This window comes from Zonotrichia leucophrys, chromosome 4 (genome assembly GCF_028769735.1).
Source record: "Zonotrichia leucophrys gambelii isolate GWCS_2022_RI chromosome 4, RI_Zleu_2.0, whole genome shotgun sequence".
In the NCBI taxonomy this organism is placed as follows: domain Eukaryota; kingdom Metazoa; phylum Chordata; class Aves; order Passeriformes; family Passerellidae; genus Zonotrichia; species Zonotrichia leucophrys.
In genome coordinates this window covers 7234663-7250765 of record NC_088173.1, presented here as the reverse complement: position 1 = coordinate 7250765, position 16103 = coordinate 7234663, and the positions used below count along the sequence as shown (strand labels likewise).

The window sequence follows — 16103 nt, the reverse complement described above, 5'->3', positions numbered from 1 at the left end:
CATTGCTAAATAAAAAGTTAAATTTCAATCTGAATTGAAACGAAATTCTGTCTGTAGTTTTCTGTTATGGTGGAAAATTGAAAAATAAATATTTCTGAATACCAGTGTGAGAAGAAGTAGAAAAGCTATACAAATTTTAGAAATCCAAAATACTTGGCTAGTTCAAAATTTGCTGTGATAAACTCCCAAAAGTTGGAAGATTTTTGTATGTAGCTCTAATGTATATATAATCATACAGACTTGCAGCTGTTGCATCTGTCTTTGCTTATCATTCTAATTTGTTACTAGTTATGTCTTACCCAAGTTAAATTATTAGCATGTAGACTGTCTCTTGCTCAGTGCTCGTGCAATACATAACCTAATTGTCCCCTCCTTCAGATCTTGGTAAGCAATGAAAAAAATTAAAAGCAAATCCTGGCTTCTGTTTTCTACACAGAGAAACTGTGCAGTCTCTGTCACTAGTGAGACTTTTTATGACCTGACTGTCTAAAGCCTTGAGAAAGCTAATCAGTCCTCAGAGCTGACCTGCTTTGATCAGAGCATTGGAGTAGAGTCCTCCTGAGGTCCTTTCTAACCCAAAGTATCTGATGATTTTTGTCTTCCTAATTTTGGCAACTGCCCTGTCAGTTTGAGGTGTGTCATGGTAGCATAGAAGGTACACCAGTGTGTTGTGTACAGTACACTCTGTGCTGGTTTAAGGATGGTTTATTGTACCACCTTAAAGTTAAGATGTTGCTCAGGAAGATAATGACTATTAGTAAGGAAATAAAAGTATCTTAATGGGTTATGAGGTAAGCAGGGTTCAAACCCACCTTTACTGTTAAGAATAGGCTTGTAAGGGATCTCTAGCTCTGGAACTTGTAATTTCTCAAACCAGAGAGGATATCCCCTGACTGATAAATTTTAAATAAGTAAGGAGTTACTTAAATAAGTATGGAATTACTTCTTCTGTATTTAATTTATTCTCACACCGTTTGTGGTTCTGTTTGTTTTCTCTCTGTGAAAGGTCAGTGTGAACCAATTACTCTGGAACTTTGTATGAACTTGCCTTACAACTATACTTATTACCCAAACTACCTGGGCCACAGGACACAGAAGGAAGCCTCTATCAGCTGGGAGTCTTCTCTTTTCCCAGCTTTGGTTCAGACCAACTGCTACAAGTACCTGATGTTTTTTGCCTGCACAATCTTAGTACCAAAATGTGACCCCCATACAAATCAGCGGATCCCACCTTGCAGGTACTATGCTAAACCATATTTCATTTAATTCTTGACTGTCTGTCATAGTAGTTTTTCCCAGTTTTATGCTCTCTTTGAAAATGCAAAAAATTTTGCTTTGGAATTCTGCAGGAAAAGGCTGCTGCCAACCAGGATGCTCAGGTCAGCGTTGGAGGTCCCTTTTTAGAGGGCTGCTCTCCAATTTGTGCCTAGTGCTACCCGACCCTAGGTACAGGACCAGGCATTTGTTCTTGTTAAATTTCATGTCCTTGATGCTTACCCAGTGCAAAGGCCTCTTGTCCCTTCAGAGTCAACACCATCTCCTGGTTTTGTATAATCAGCAAGCTTGCTAATGGTGCACTAAGCTGCTGCATCCAGACCATTGATAGGTGTACGGAACAGGACAGGCTCTGCAGCTGAACCCAGAGGAGCAGCACAGGTGAGCAGTCAGCAACCAGATGCCGCCCTGTTTGCCAGGACTCTTCAGGTTTTCACCCAGGGCACTGTGAAGAAAATAAAAAAATTCAATTCATTAAAAGGTCAAAGGAAAATGAGTGGAACAAGATGCCTTCCCTGAATGGACTGTCTCTAGAAGAAAGATGTGTAAATTATCAAAATACATAAAGACAAATTAAAATTACATGAAAGCAATTAAAAAAAAGGGGGGGAGTCCTTTGATTGAATATTTTTCAACCTAGTAGGATCCCAGACAAAAGTAGTGGCTAAATGATTCAAACATTAAGGGATTTTTTTATTATGCCTTTTTACCTTTGTAATTTTGAAGCCTTTGCCAGTGGGTATTTTGAGAGAAACCATGGATGATTTTTAATCTCAGTGGATTGAACAAATTTTGCAGTGATTCCCATCTTTTTTAAGGTTAAAAAAATGCTGCAGAAGGACTTTATTCATGCCTTTTCCTGACTGACCAACCAAACTTGTCTAACAGCAGATGGGAGATGTAGAAAGTGTTATGTTGCTGTAACTGACAACAGCCTCAAGACTGAGCTGGTCTGAGCTTTGCTTTTCCCAAAATTTTAATTTTATTGAATTGCCAGGGAGTTCTTCTCTCTTTTGTTTGCAGGCTTAAATATTTTGACCTTCTGAAGCCCTGTGGTTTCTGAGATAGCGTAATCAGAGGAGGTAGCATTTCACTCATACAAAATGTGTTTGGTTTTTTTGCTCTGAAGGAGAGCAGTTAGTGCTTCTTAAAAATTGTTCTCTGCCGTCTCTTACAGAGGAGAGCATATTTGTGAGCAGTTATATTTGGTTATTAACCTATTTATAACATAAATGTGCAACAGTAACTTAGTGTTTCAATCATAGCATTCTTTGATATATGTATTGTTTTCATATTAAAACATCTGTTTGTCTGATTTTTTCTTGATCTTCATGTTTAACTTCAGCTAGGATTATTAACTTCTAGTATCTGTGAATTTCTGAGCCATTCAGTTATTTGGTACAATTCTGCTTTGTCTCCTCAGGACATTATGTGTACAGTCTAAGGAGCGCTGTGAGGCTGTGCTTGGGATTGTAGGTCTGCAGTGGCCAGAGGATACAGACTGCACTCAGTTTCCAGATGAGAACTCAGACAACCAAACCTGTCTAACACCAGATGAAGATGTGGAAGGTACCTCCTACATATATTACAGCAAATAAGAGATTTAAATGGATTCCCAAAGTCACTGGTCTTTGGTTTTTTTATACGTCCCCTTTAATTTTAATATTTAAACTGTGGAAATTATTCCAAACTGAGTTCCTCTACTCAGCTATGCTAGTCTCTTGGCAGAATTCTTTGCTTGAGTTCTTGCACCAGGGAATTGCTAGCACTCAGCGATAGAGTTCCTTAAAGATCTGCCAACTCTGTTCCACTCCTTTGTCCCAAAGTGGTACTGTGACATGAGGCAGAAGCAGTGAAAGGGTTAATTAGTGGAAAGTTATACCCTGTTTTCATTAGTTGAAATAGACACATAATTGTCGATCTCTTTCTTTTTTTTTTTTTTTTTAAATCCTGGGGATTTTTTATGCTTATTTCAATGCATAATACACCACCACCACAATGGTGAGAAGAGTAGCTAGGAAATTCATACCCATGGTCTAAACATTGCATGCCAGTGATTTGGCAAAGCAATGACATTTGACAGAGAGCAGCATGGAAGGGAGAGCTCTGGAAAATGTTGCTCCACCACGTTCCTGGTGCAATTCTGAAGAGTCTCCCCTGACACATAATTCCAGTCTCATAAGCTTTCTATCTGTGTTATTTACCCTTCTGAAAGAGCCTGGGTGACAAATGAGGGCCCATGGCGTGATGCAGCTTTATCTCAGGGAGCGCTGTTTGTCCCTGTTGGTGTCCTTGGCAGAGTGCTCCCCCAGTCACTTCAAGTGCCGCTCGGGGCGGTGCGTGCTGGCGGCGCGGAGGTGCGACGGGCAGGCTGACTGCGAGGACGGCAGCGACGAGGACAGCTGTGGTAAGGACGCGCTGTCAGCTGCAATGGAGGGCAGCTGCAGCACTGGAGAATGAGCTTCAGCTTTCGTGCAGTTATTTGAATTGCAGCACAAGAGTTCAGAGAAGGAGAACCCCCTTTTTGTGTGTCTAAATGTATATTTACAGTATCGGTAAAAATACTATAGCAAGGATCCTTCTTAATCAACATGATTACTATTTGTGATGCCTGATCGTTTGGATTCTGACAACCATACTCTGCGATGTTTTGAGTATTCCTTAAAGAATCAAGCTAAAAAATTTCTGCAGATTTAGTTATTTTCATATTGCTGAAGGCTTTACTGAGCTAAAATGTAACTCCCTGGCAGATTAAGTCTTGAATCTGTAAATGCAGTTTTAAATTTATACATGATAATGTTCTCATTAGGATGTATAGACAAAAGATACCATTATGATGTATTGTGTTGCTGAAGTGGATTCTGCATGTTTTTTCAGATTGCTCAAGTTACAAGTACAAGCATAAACCCTTGGAGTTTATTCCCCAGTATGTTTCTGAGTTTACTTTTAGTATAGATGCTTTTGACTTTTAATTTAAGGGGGATGTATTGAGCCTGAAAGAATCAAGAAATCTCTTGGTCATTACACATCCTTTTACCTGCTGGCAGGACAGTTTCAGAAGGAGAAAGGAGTTCTAAATATTTATTAATTGACTAAGCTGAAGCCTTCATGGAGGTCTGCATGCAGGCCTGGCATCCCTAGGGGCAAAGAGAATAATCATACATCACTAAGGATTTAGGGAAGAGGTGTGCTTATGAGCAAAGGATTGGAAAACATTGCAGCAGAGTAGGATTAAGTTGTACAACCTGTGTATTTTCTTTAAACTGAGAAAGGGTTAAGTGGGAAGCAGAGTTTATGTGAACAACAAAACTGTGGCAATAAGAGAATTTCTACTCAGAGACAGTAAATAAAATCCAACACCAGAAAGCTAAAGCTAGGCTAAAGTTCAATCTTAGCAGCTTTATAAAATGCTTCTTTTTAAAAAGCAGATTGTTTTAATGTTTGCCGTAGCCAAGGGTTCATTTACCCCCAATGAGTGATGTATTCTCAGTCTCTGGGAGTCTCCAGATCATTCTTGTATTCTCTCTCCTCTTTCTTTATTTCTTTCCCTCCCCCTACCCCTGTAAAAAAGAAAGAAAGGGATAAAAAAAAAAGGTTATGCTCTCTGAAATATGATTTAATATTAGGTCATTCTCTTGTTTGGGTTATAAAGGAAAGTCAGAGCTGATGGTCACAGTGATTCTTTCAGAGTTTGACATCTCTTTACTTTGAATCAATTGTCTCAACTGTCCTCCTTGCCAAATATTTTTTTGTTGACACCAATTTTGAACTCCTTAGAAAATGAATTGTTATGTGTCTTTTAGGATAATTTTGTTCTCCTAGACATTAACATATGAAATATTGTTCTAATATGTAACAATTGTTTCTCGAGTGGATCTCTCTCTAAAGTCTAGACAGAATGTCACAAGCAATCAGCAGAATTCTTATCAGTTTCTATAAATATGGAAGACTGTATCAGTTAGCAAATTACTGCTGTCAGGGTGACATTACATTGACCAGGGCTAATACTGTTACTGAAAAACAAAAAGTCCTTGTAGAGCTCCAGGAGTAGCTGCCTCTAACTTATTCATATTCCATGTGTGCAGGACAAAATCAAAACTTGATGAGCTTTCCATGTGTAAATGGATAGCTCAAATTTTCTTGGCTTTATCCTTTTAAATTGGTTTTCTAACATTAAAAAAAGACAGACTGTTTAATTTGAAACCCTTGTATTTGAAGTGCTTTAAATGATCTATGTGGAACAGCTTTACAGTGCAGGCAGGAAGAGGCTGAAAAAGACTAGCTGCAGCTTTCTTATGTTTAGACTACTCTGGCCAAAAAATATAAGTTAGAACCCTCCAAAGAGGTGTACTCTCCCCATGCAGAGCAGAGCTGGATTCAGCAGCCACTGTCTCCTTCTGTCACATGGGCTGTGTGAGAGGACATCTCAGCCACGCAGTTGCACTGAAGTCCTCAGACTTTAGTGCCATCCACACTGGGATTTGGGGAGAAAATTTGACTGGGGTTACTGGAAGTGAGACTTCTGAGTGCAATAAAGTGCAGGGAAGGTAATTTCAAAAAAATATTATTATGATAGGTGTCACGAGATTTTGTGGTATTAAATATTATAGTTGGTTGTAGTTGAATGCATTAAATTGCTGCTGCTGAGCAATGCCTCTGGCAGGGAGCAGAACAGGATCCTACACGTACTAAAGAAATTGAGGATATAACATTCATGGACAATACTGTCTCACTATTTTCTGCAATCTGGGTTTTGACCTGTACTATTTTAGGTGAGAGAAAAATGTGGTGGTCTTGATGTTAATGATGTAATGATAATTGGGTGGGAAATGTATATATGGACAACAATTTGTAACTTCCTTCATATTATGAAGAAGAAGGAAGGCAAAATCATATATGAAACCACATCTCTTGTCAAAATATATTTTTGAGATGGGGTTAATTTACATATAGACAAGTTTTCCTAGCTCTGTTTTCACTTCCCTTTCATTGAATTAAAAATGCATGTCACAAAAATAATTAGAGAGGAAATATAAATACTGCAAATGGTGGTAGGTGATCTCTGCCAACAAAACAGTGTACTTGAACACTGAATTTAGTAACTAGTGAATTTTTCATAGGGAATTGTCTCTGTATTTGTCTATGTGATTAGTTTTGGAGAGTCCTGGTACGCTTCACAGTGTAACACTGTAATGTGTGATGAAGAGAAAAGGAAATGTGCATTAAATGAATTGTGAATGCTGCTGAAAATTTGATAGGTTCATAAATTATGGGGAGTTTAAGCTTTTTTTATTTCGTATTCATAACAAGATCCTAAAATTGAATTCCTTGTTCTATATAAGAGTAGAGATTTTTTTTTTTGTTTCAATTAATTTTTCATCGAAAGGTATCAGAAATATTGTCAAGAAGGAGACCTGGAAAGTGGTGATACCCAGGAAAGTTATTTGATAATGAGGAATTAGTTTCAAAGGTTAAGGCTGTTTATTTCTCTTTAACCTTTATTTACATGTTTTTTTCAAATCTAAACAAAATCAAGCACCCTACACATCCAGGTACAGGTAAAACCTGAACAGATTTTTCCATTTATCCAGTAGGGATTCTGTGGTTCATATTTGTAAAATATGTACTTCAGAATTAAAATTTCTTGGAAACAATATATTTGCTTATAACTTACTGCTTTCACAGTTGCAGGTCCAGGCAAAGAGAGGTGCTTCTTTAAATACTGTTTTTAAATTTATGCCTGAATTATTTGTATGTATGAACATCAGGGCTATCAATTGAGTTTGCCCTTAGATTAAAATGAAAAGTATCATCTATAGAGCAGGCCAAACAAGGCAATCAAATAATCTGGTTTAGTCAGACATAGGACAATATGTCATTTTTATGGCTTCCTATAAAACCAGAGTGTCAGTCATGCAGGACATTAGTATGTCAAAGTATTTAAACTGATATCACAATAAAATATTTTTTTAGCTGGTGGAAATAAAAAGTGGAATAAAACAAGAGAAAACTATTTTCTAAAATGTACCTTGGCCTATTCTTAATTTCCTCTAGCTGACCAACAGGAATTTTTCTGTCAAAACACTTTGACCTAGTTTTGTATTACTTCTCTTTCTGCCCTTCATTCTGATTCTGTGTTAGATTCTGCATCAGCACTGCCAGAAAAAAAGCATGTATTTCTACAGTGTTTCATGGAGATTCCATGCTTTTATAGGATATGCTTTTGAAAGACCGAGGAGTTTCTATGGACTTCAGAATTATAAAAGTTCTTATATTACTAGCAAATGTATTTCAAGAATAGTGGTGTATGGGTTTTGAGCTAATTGAGCTAATGCCCAAACCATTATAGATATGTATAATATACACTCATAATACAATTATTATTTCAAAAGCAGTGAATTATTTTGAAGTGCTACAATATTTAGATCCATTTATCAAGCGTGCACTGTGCCAGTCTTATTTCCATTTCTTCATTAGTAACTATTCTTGGTACCTTCTAAAATTTATATTGCAAGTGAAAATATTTTGTGTGTTTCAGGACTTTTAAGGAAGAAAGCATTTGATTCAATATTGCATACAAATGTTTCAGAAATGTGCTTCTCTGCCTCCAGGTTGTAGAGAAAGGGGTCTTTGGGAGTGTCCTTTGAAGAAGGTGTGCATCAAACACACTATGATCTGTGATGGTTTCCCAGACTGCCCTGACATGATGGATGAAAAGAATTGCTGTAAGGATCCAGGCAGTTTGTTACTCCCTTAAAAGGCTGATCACATTTTGGGATGTTGAGGTGCAAAATCAGTCAAAGTAAAAAGCCTTTATGCTTTCTATAGCAGACTTAGTCATTCCCTCAGTTCCCCTTTCAGTCTGTCTGTGGCACTAATTTCCCTCTTTCCTCATCTTCTGTCCTTTGTTGTTCACATCCTGAGATCGTTGCCGTCTGTTTTGTCACTCTTTTCCTCTTTTTCTTTTCTTTTTTCTTTTCTCTTTCTCCCTCCCTCCTTTTATTGTGCCTTTGTACTTTTATTCCTTGTAGATTTTTGACTTCTTTTCCCAGGTTTCTTTAACTTCATTCCATACAGGCATTGCTCATAGCTGCCTACTGCTCATTTTTTTCTTGATTTCTACTTACCTGTTTTTTGGTAAATGTCTTATGTTTTATTGTAAACAATGCCTTATTTAGTTTCTTTCCTGATTGACATTTCTTAGATTCTGTCTCCCTGCTTGGCTCCACAGGTTCCTTCTGCAATCCAATCTGTGATAGCATCAAGATACAGACCTTAGGAGGATGCACGAGTGGCATGGGCACACAGTCCATGTGCACAGTGCAAGTCTGTTCACAGTGCTGGCAGGAAGCAGCCTGCACCCTGCTCCCCTCTGGGGGCTGCCCTCAGTTCTCTTTCCTCTATTTCCATCTGAGAATGGGATGGGAAGTGGTGGAATATCTGCACACAGCAGCTGCTTTGCAGGCTCCCACCCTACATACTAAGCTGGGAGTGAGTGCCCTGGGAGGTTAGCTCCACTTTCTGAATTCTCTTCTTTTGAGAAAACTGGTGTGTGGGCATGCTGCCAACACAAGGAAGCAGAAAAGACATACTGGGAGAAGGTCTGCACAACAAAGGAGGGATCATTGGTTGGCAAAGTTGGCTGAAAACTGAAATTTTTCATTCTCTGAGGAAACCTGGTATTTTGTCATTTTTGCTGGGATGTTTGGATATAGTTTTGTGATTTAAAAGAAGTTGCTCCTGAGTCTCTGGAGTTCTGTTGGTAGGAGCATTTTGTGTCCTAAGTGAAGCCTATGAGTATGTTTGCCAAAATGAAGAGCAGCCCGTGTGTATTGCTAGATCAAACTTTGTTTCTCTTTGGGAAGCTGCAGCTCACAAAACATTTCCTAATCTGCTTTCATTGTAAAGATTGTACCACTTAATTTCCAAGCTCTGTGCTGTAATCTAAAGAGTGGACATGGTATTAAAGTGATTTACTTGTGATCACACATTAGGATTATGACAGAGAAAAGATTACCAAAGGGCTAAGGTTAATCTAGTTGATAATTACTGGAGTATATTTCCTCTCTGCTTTTGATTTGGGGCTTGAATAGTCTAAAATGGAAGCAAAGTTTTTCCAGCTGAGGGGTTCCTGTTTTTGAATTATGCTCTCTCTGGAAGGTGGAGTTAAAGTGCTTTTTCTGGTTTTGCATGCTTTATTCCAGAGGTAGAAAGACCAGGGGTAGGCAGCACTGCCTGCTCTATCTGTATGGTTTTCCCTGTGGAGTGCACTTTTTGTACTGGTGTTGCAAATAAGTGCTTGGATTGTATAAATTGGCAGTATAAATGCTGTACATCAGCCAAACATGGGCACAACTGAATGCAGCTTCCTTCCAGGCATTTTCTCCCCCTCTGCCCTCCCCCAGGTCTCAGAATTCCCTAATGATGGGGTTTATAGAAGCTGGAAATATGTTAGTGAGGAAGTTACTGTGCTTCTACACGCCTGCCTTTCGGAAGGGAGGTTGTTGGAAGAAAAGTCATTTGCAAATGGAAGCTATTGTAGTTCCCGTACTGAACAGAGTCTGGAAATCCATATGTAAGGATACCAGCTGTGAACTGGAACATGTCTATCAGTACAGCAGTTCTCTACCTCTAAAGTGGAGATAAAAATAAATACAAAATTTTCAAAGAAAAGGAGAATTCAAAAATTAATATATAATTGCTGTGGATGAGAGGAAATAGATACTCATTGTGGTAAAATATTTTTTTCAAAAACCATGAAGAACTAAACAGATTTGGATTAGTCGGCTAAAAAGCACAGAACAGTACTTTCTCTTACAGCTTCTGAGATGCTAAGACAGGTTTCATATTACAAGATCACAAATGATACTAAGTAATCCCAGATCTTGCATTTATAGATGCTCTTCCTTCCCTCTGAATTGCAATGCCCTCTGTCACTGCATGGCAGCAACCACTTTCTGCACCAGTGGTATCCATGCTGAATTTTCTTGCAAATCTGCTTCACTTCCTTTTCCATGAGTCTGATCTGTGTCTACCTTGACTCTCCTCAATTTTCCATGTCAATGTGAATTTCACTTCAATCATGTCTTTCTCAGGAGGAAGCATGTTTTTGTCTTTGCAGCATTTTGTGACGAGAGTGAACTTGAATGTGCCAACCATGAGTGTGTGCCCCGTGAACTCTGGTGTGATGGGCAGGCAGACTGCACTGACAGCTCAGATGAATGGGACTGTGGTAAGTTTCTTCTCAAAGTGGTGTTTGGGTGATGGTGGCAATCACTGGTGATTTAATTCAGAGTACAGTGGTGGAGAGGCTCCCTCTGTTAGCCAAGAGAAGACTGGGGTGAGGTTGGGAAAGCATGCAAGGAAGCAGGCAGAAGAGAAAGCAAAAACTCAGTGTGAAGTGTCACAGTGCAAAGATACAAGAAAAGTGATAGAGCAAGAAAATGTGTAGATGATGTCTGTAATCTGGAAAGTATTGTGGATAGAGGAGAGATTAAGAAGACATTGAGATTTGGAAGGACCTTATGAGAATCTTTTTTGCTTGTGATAAAAGCAGTTCCTGAATTTTTTTATACAGATGAAGAGAGAAGAAATGGTGATGGTCTTTCTATCTAGATTATCTAACTAGATTAAGGCGATAAAAATTAAGGCTATCAGCAACCCATGTGAATCTGTGCTGGTGAATTAGAAGTGTTTGGGTTTATTCTTGCACTCTCGATGCCTTTGCTGTTCAGTGTCTCATGCTGTTCACTCCTAACAAGGTTCAGATAACCACACTTGCCTTGGTTTTAAGTTGCATAGCTGTTCAGCATGTAAAGCTAGGAGAAGTGCCAGCATCTTGGAAGAATCTTGAATGTAGTTGCATGTTTTCAGTTTTCCATCTATAAAACTATTTGAAATAGTACTGAAGTTTTCTTCCTTTTTTTCTTTCCAGTTACACTGTCTAAAACCAGGAATTCCTTGATGCTCCTGACCGTTCACAGGTCAGCTGCTGATAACCATGTTTGTGCTGATGACTGGCAAGAAAACTTAAGCCAACTGGCCTGCAATCAGATGGGTTTAGGGTAAGGTCAGTAGTTTGTAGCTTGATGATTTCTTAGGACAATTGGAGTGCTGGTGTTAGATGTGAACTATCATTGTTCACTGCAATGTTAGACCTAGTGGGGAAGTGGTTCACAGGGAAAAGAGGTAATGAAATTTTGTGAGCTGTGGCAGAATTTCACTAAAATCTAGGCACTTTCACCACTTTATAAACATTGCATGATTGTTATTAAGAGTGTTTTGAAGAGATAATGGTGTTTTGCCAAGGCTCAGTACATGCACTAACAGTTACTGCTGAGGCTCAGAATGTAATACCCTGTTTCTTCCTAAAGAATTAAAGCAGACTTAGGAAAAGAAAGAAAAATCCTCTTCATTTATTTGCTTTCTGCAATAAATACTGTAGGTTAGACAAGTGGATGTATTTGACTTGGGCATCCCTGGACAACAGATTGTTAAAAAGAGGATTTCTGTGTGGAACTCAGAAAAAGAAATAGCCTCTGAGTGTCTTACTGCATGCACACTAAACTGTGGAATAATCGATGCAAAATATAACTGTTGGATAAAAATCAAGTTCAGCTGCTCTGATATTCACAGTTCTCTTACTGGGAAGAGGCAAATCTGATGGTATATAAGGCTGTCTTTTGCCAGTGTGAATTAAGAGGTGTCTTTTCTGTTAGCTTTTCTCCACTACACAAACTGACATTCTTTGTACCTTTCTCAAAGGAGGATAAAGACCCTGGGTTAGTTAAGTACACTTCATGTACTCTGTATTGTCTTGCACTGCAGGGATACTTGGCATCCATCCTAACAGATACTCTGAATTGAAGACCACCTGTAACTGGACTGCCTGCCATTATAACACACAATTTTATACTCTTCTGTCTAGTTTAATGTATCTAAATAATATTTGCACTATCTTTTTGCTTTAGCTTTATATAGCATCCTAATAAAGCTATATAGAGTGATAGAATATACTGAGTTGGAAGGGACCCATCAGTGTCATCGAGTCCAACTCCTGGCCCTGCACAGGACACTCCAACAAACACACCCTGTGCCTGAGAGCACTGTGCAAATCCTTCTTGAAGTCAGACAGGCATGGTGCTGTGACCACTTCCCTGAGGAGCCTGTTCCAGTGCCCAACCATCTCTGGATGAAAAGCCTTGCTCTGTTACCTAACCTAAACTTCCCCCTGATGTTTCCTACCATCCCCTTGAGTCCTGTCACTGGTCACCAGATTGAAGAGAGCAGTGTCTGTCCCTCTGCTTACCCTCCAGAGGTAACCAAGTACCTCAGACACTCCTCATACAGCTTCCCTTCCTGTCCCTTCACCATCCTCCTGGCCATCTTTTGGATGCTCTCTAGCAGTTTAATGTCTCAGATTGTGGCACCCAGAACTTCCCACAATATTCAAGGTGAGGCCACCCCAGTGCAGAGCAGAGCAGGACAATCCCCTCCCTTGCCTGGCTGGTGATGCTGTGCCTGATGCTCCCCAGGACAGGGTTGTCCCTCCTGGCTGTGTGGGCACTGCTGGCTCATGTTCACCTTGCCATTGGTCCTAACATAAAATTTGCTTCTCTTTCCCATGATGCTTGCTGCTGGGAAAATGAAAATGTATTGAACTATCACAACACCTCTGATTCCCTCCATTTTTCAGGGGTGTGTCTAGGCTGAAATCAGCATGGGTGGAAACCTACACCTTCCTGCTTCGTCGCTGATGCTTGCTAACAGGTGTCATCAATCCTGCACTCTTAAGAAACATAAGAGACAAAAATTATTCTTAAATCTCAAAACTCAATTTTCTAACAAGGTGATACATTCTAAAAATTAATTTTTCTAAAAGATATTCTTGATAGGGACAGGCAATTGTGTCAAGGCAGTAGGAAATTCTGAAGTCAATTCAGTTCTGGTCTACAACTTCAGTTTGACTCCACTACTAATTTCTAATTCTTTCTTGCAGTACTTCAGAAAACCAGATCAGTGTTTGTCTTTCCTTTCTTAATGCCCCATTTTGTCAGTAACCTGAGGCCTGATTTTCTTAGCTATTCTTCAAGTTTTTGTGGAGTGGCACTGCCAAAAATACAATAAATTATCTTTGAAAAGTCGTAAGGAAAACAAAAATTATGATGCGTTACTAGAACTGATTTCCAAAATCAGTTCTCATATACTCCAGTTCTTAAATACTCTTTATTTCCAAAAGGAGTAATATGAGCAATGCAGCTGTTTAATTATTTTGTTAACATTGCATAAGGATTCAGTGAAAATGTCACAGAGGCTAATGTTTTCTATATGGTAAAATGGAAGACTCTATAATTGAAGTTTCATGCCACTGTGTAATCTGATCTGAAGCTATGAACTTCATCTCTTAGTATTTACATCCTGTATAAATTATTTAATTGACTTACAACAAGAATGGCTGAATGTGAGGTTGACAATATTGGTGTTTTTAACAAGCTCTTTATGCTCACCATTGAGGGTGCAGGTAAATTAGACTGTATATTGCACAGAACTCAAGTAATGATAAAACATCTCCTTTTACATTAAAAAAATTTAATAAATAAATAGGAAATGTTTTATGCAGTGCTTTTCTGCAATTATTCCCAATGGGAACAGCTTCATTTTACTCCTTCAGAAAATTAAACCTGTGAATGTACAAATTCTGTCCACATTAGAGCACACTGCAGAACCACCCAGTTTTGTCGCTGTTAATTACTTACTTAATAATTATTTACAGCAACTCTTGATTTTGCTTTAATAGTGCTCTAGTTTATTTTTACAGAAAAATAATGCATATTATGAGTGAGATATCAAATTAAAGACTTATTAATGCCTTAGACCAGGAATTACAATGAATGATAGCTTTTGGAATTTTTATTTTCTGTAAAGCTCTGCAAACTATTTTTAATAGCTCTGCAAACTATTTTTAACTGTCTAGTGCTTTGCCAAATAAAAACTCCCAATTACTATATAAGGTGGTAATGTTTAAAATATAAAGGCAATGTCTTTCTAACAGCTTTTGGATGTTATAGTTATTTGAAAATAACATATTTTAATATTTTAGGCTAAATTAATCTGAAAAAAACAAATGAAGATAATGAAGTGATAGTGGTTAAAGTTAGGTTAATTTAATGGATAGTGGTAAAGCATTTTACAGAATAGCAGTCTGTCTGTTTGGAACATACAAACCTTCAGTCTGAAGCAACATGAAAAGTTCATTCTATTCTGCCCATTTCACAAATTCAAGCAATTTTGCTGGCTGTTTGCCAGTTATAATTCCACAGACCATGTGGTTTTACAGTTTTTCATAGCACCACTCATGGAATGTGTTGTGTGATGCATGATGCAACATCCCACAAAGCCACAAGTTCCAAGCATTGTCTGAAAGGCTTTGGACTATTGATGTCTGGTGCTCAAGCTGTGCAACATGTATTCTTAGCAGTTCTTACGTTTTTCTCTAGTACAAAAGATGTTAAATTTGTTTGTGTGTAATGCCAAGAGCTTACTGGGAATGCTCAAGTCTTAGGTTTCACAGTTTACAACCAGATGGGACTATCATACCCCCTAATCTGACTGCCTCTTTATGTCAGGACATATAAGTTTATTCAGAAACTTCTGACTGAGGCCCAGATTTCATTACAGTGAATTTAAATGCAGTCTCTGGCAATGAGTTTTTCTGTTAACACAGGTAGAGAACAAAACAGCATTCAGTCTCACATCTGTCCTGTTGTGTTCTAGAGGCTGTGCTGCTGAGGATGGGTGTACTGCATAGGTTCAGAATGCTGGAAGAATGTTGGAAGAATGTATTTTGTCATGATGTTCAGTTGAAAAAACCCACTTTCCATATACTTGGAAGTCCACATTATTTGTTGATGAAATGGCAATCATAAAAGCATGGTCTGCTCAGCTCTGAAATTTGATAAAGGCAGCAGTGAAGTTGTTCTGTCATTCTGTGAAAATATAGTGGAATAATTTGTCCTTCTTGGCTGCACTAGGATGATAGAGCAAATACAACAAATTTCAAGAGTTTGTGCTCAGCAGAGTACGGGGGAGATTTTACTTCACCAGCATGTTCTGGTCTAGTATCAGTGTAAAATTGCAGCTCTCTACCAAGTTACTTGTTTTTAAAAATCTCCTGTTATCTCTTCCTGTACCTGCTGCTCCTTTTCTTGGAGGCAGTGTCACTGGTGGTCCACTGAAACCAGCAGCTCCTTTTCCTTCTTTCCTCTGCTGTGGCATCTGCTGTGCATGTATTTATGAAAGGGATGGGCAAGTTTGTTGTTGCTGCTGCCTGGCTTTCTGTCTTTTCTGGTACTTTTCACTCAATGTCTTTGGTATAAAGATCTTGAATATTTGACAACTGAGCAGTCAAGCTGCTGGGCAAACAATCTCTTGTTTTCACATGATCTAATTTGTTTTTTTAATTACTCTATAATGATTTCTGCAAGAGGAATAATGGAAGCGCAGCTAATGTTTTATTTGCTCAAAGAACATAACAAAAACAAACCCCAGAATCCTGTAACACCCATGTAATAAATTTGAACTTCTGAATGAAACCTTATTTTCTCCAAGAATAGACATGACATTTAGTGAAACAAATTCCACGCCAAAGAGGAAGTATTTGTACTCATTCATTCAATCTAGATTTCTAGATCCATTCAACAGAATGGAATATGCTCTTAACCTGCCTTGAATTTATTCATGTTTTCCATGGCCATGGTGTTCTATTAATCGTGTAGATGATGTAGAAAGCAAACTTGTTACATTTCATTTAATTTTTTAAGAATGGCAAC

At 38.4% G+C, this 16103-nt stretch overlaps 1 protein-coding gene across 1 annotated transcript in view; it reads left to right on the top strand.

Annotated features, from left to right (window-relative positions):
- The window catches only part of CORIN (corin, serine peptidase), a 116015-nt gene that overhangs the window by 80424 nt on the left and 19488 nt on the right, over positions 1-16103 (top strand). Inside the window, exons 11-16 of the mRNA XM_064710351.1 lie at positions 1007-1238; positions 2699-2844; positions 3575-3682; positions 7887-8000; positions 10397-10507; positions 11210-11339. Of these exons, the coding sequence (XP_064566421.1) occupies positions 1007-1238; positions 2699-2844; positions 3575-3682; positions 7887-8000; positions 10397-10507; positions 11210-11339 (841 nt within the window). The remainder of the gene's footprint in view (positions 1-1006; positions 1239-2698; positions 2845-3574; positions 3683-7886; positions 8001-10396; positions 10508-11209; positions 11340-16103) is intronic.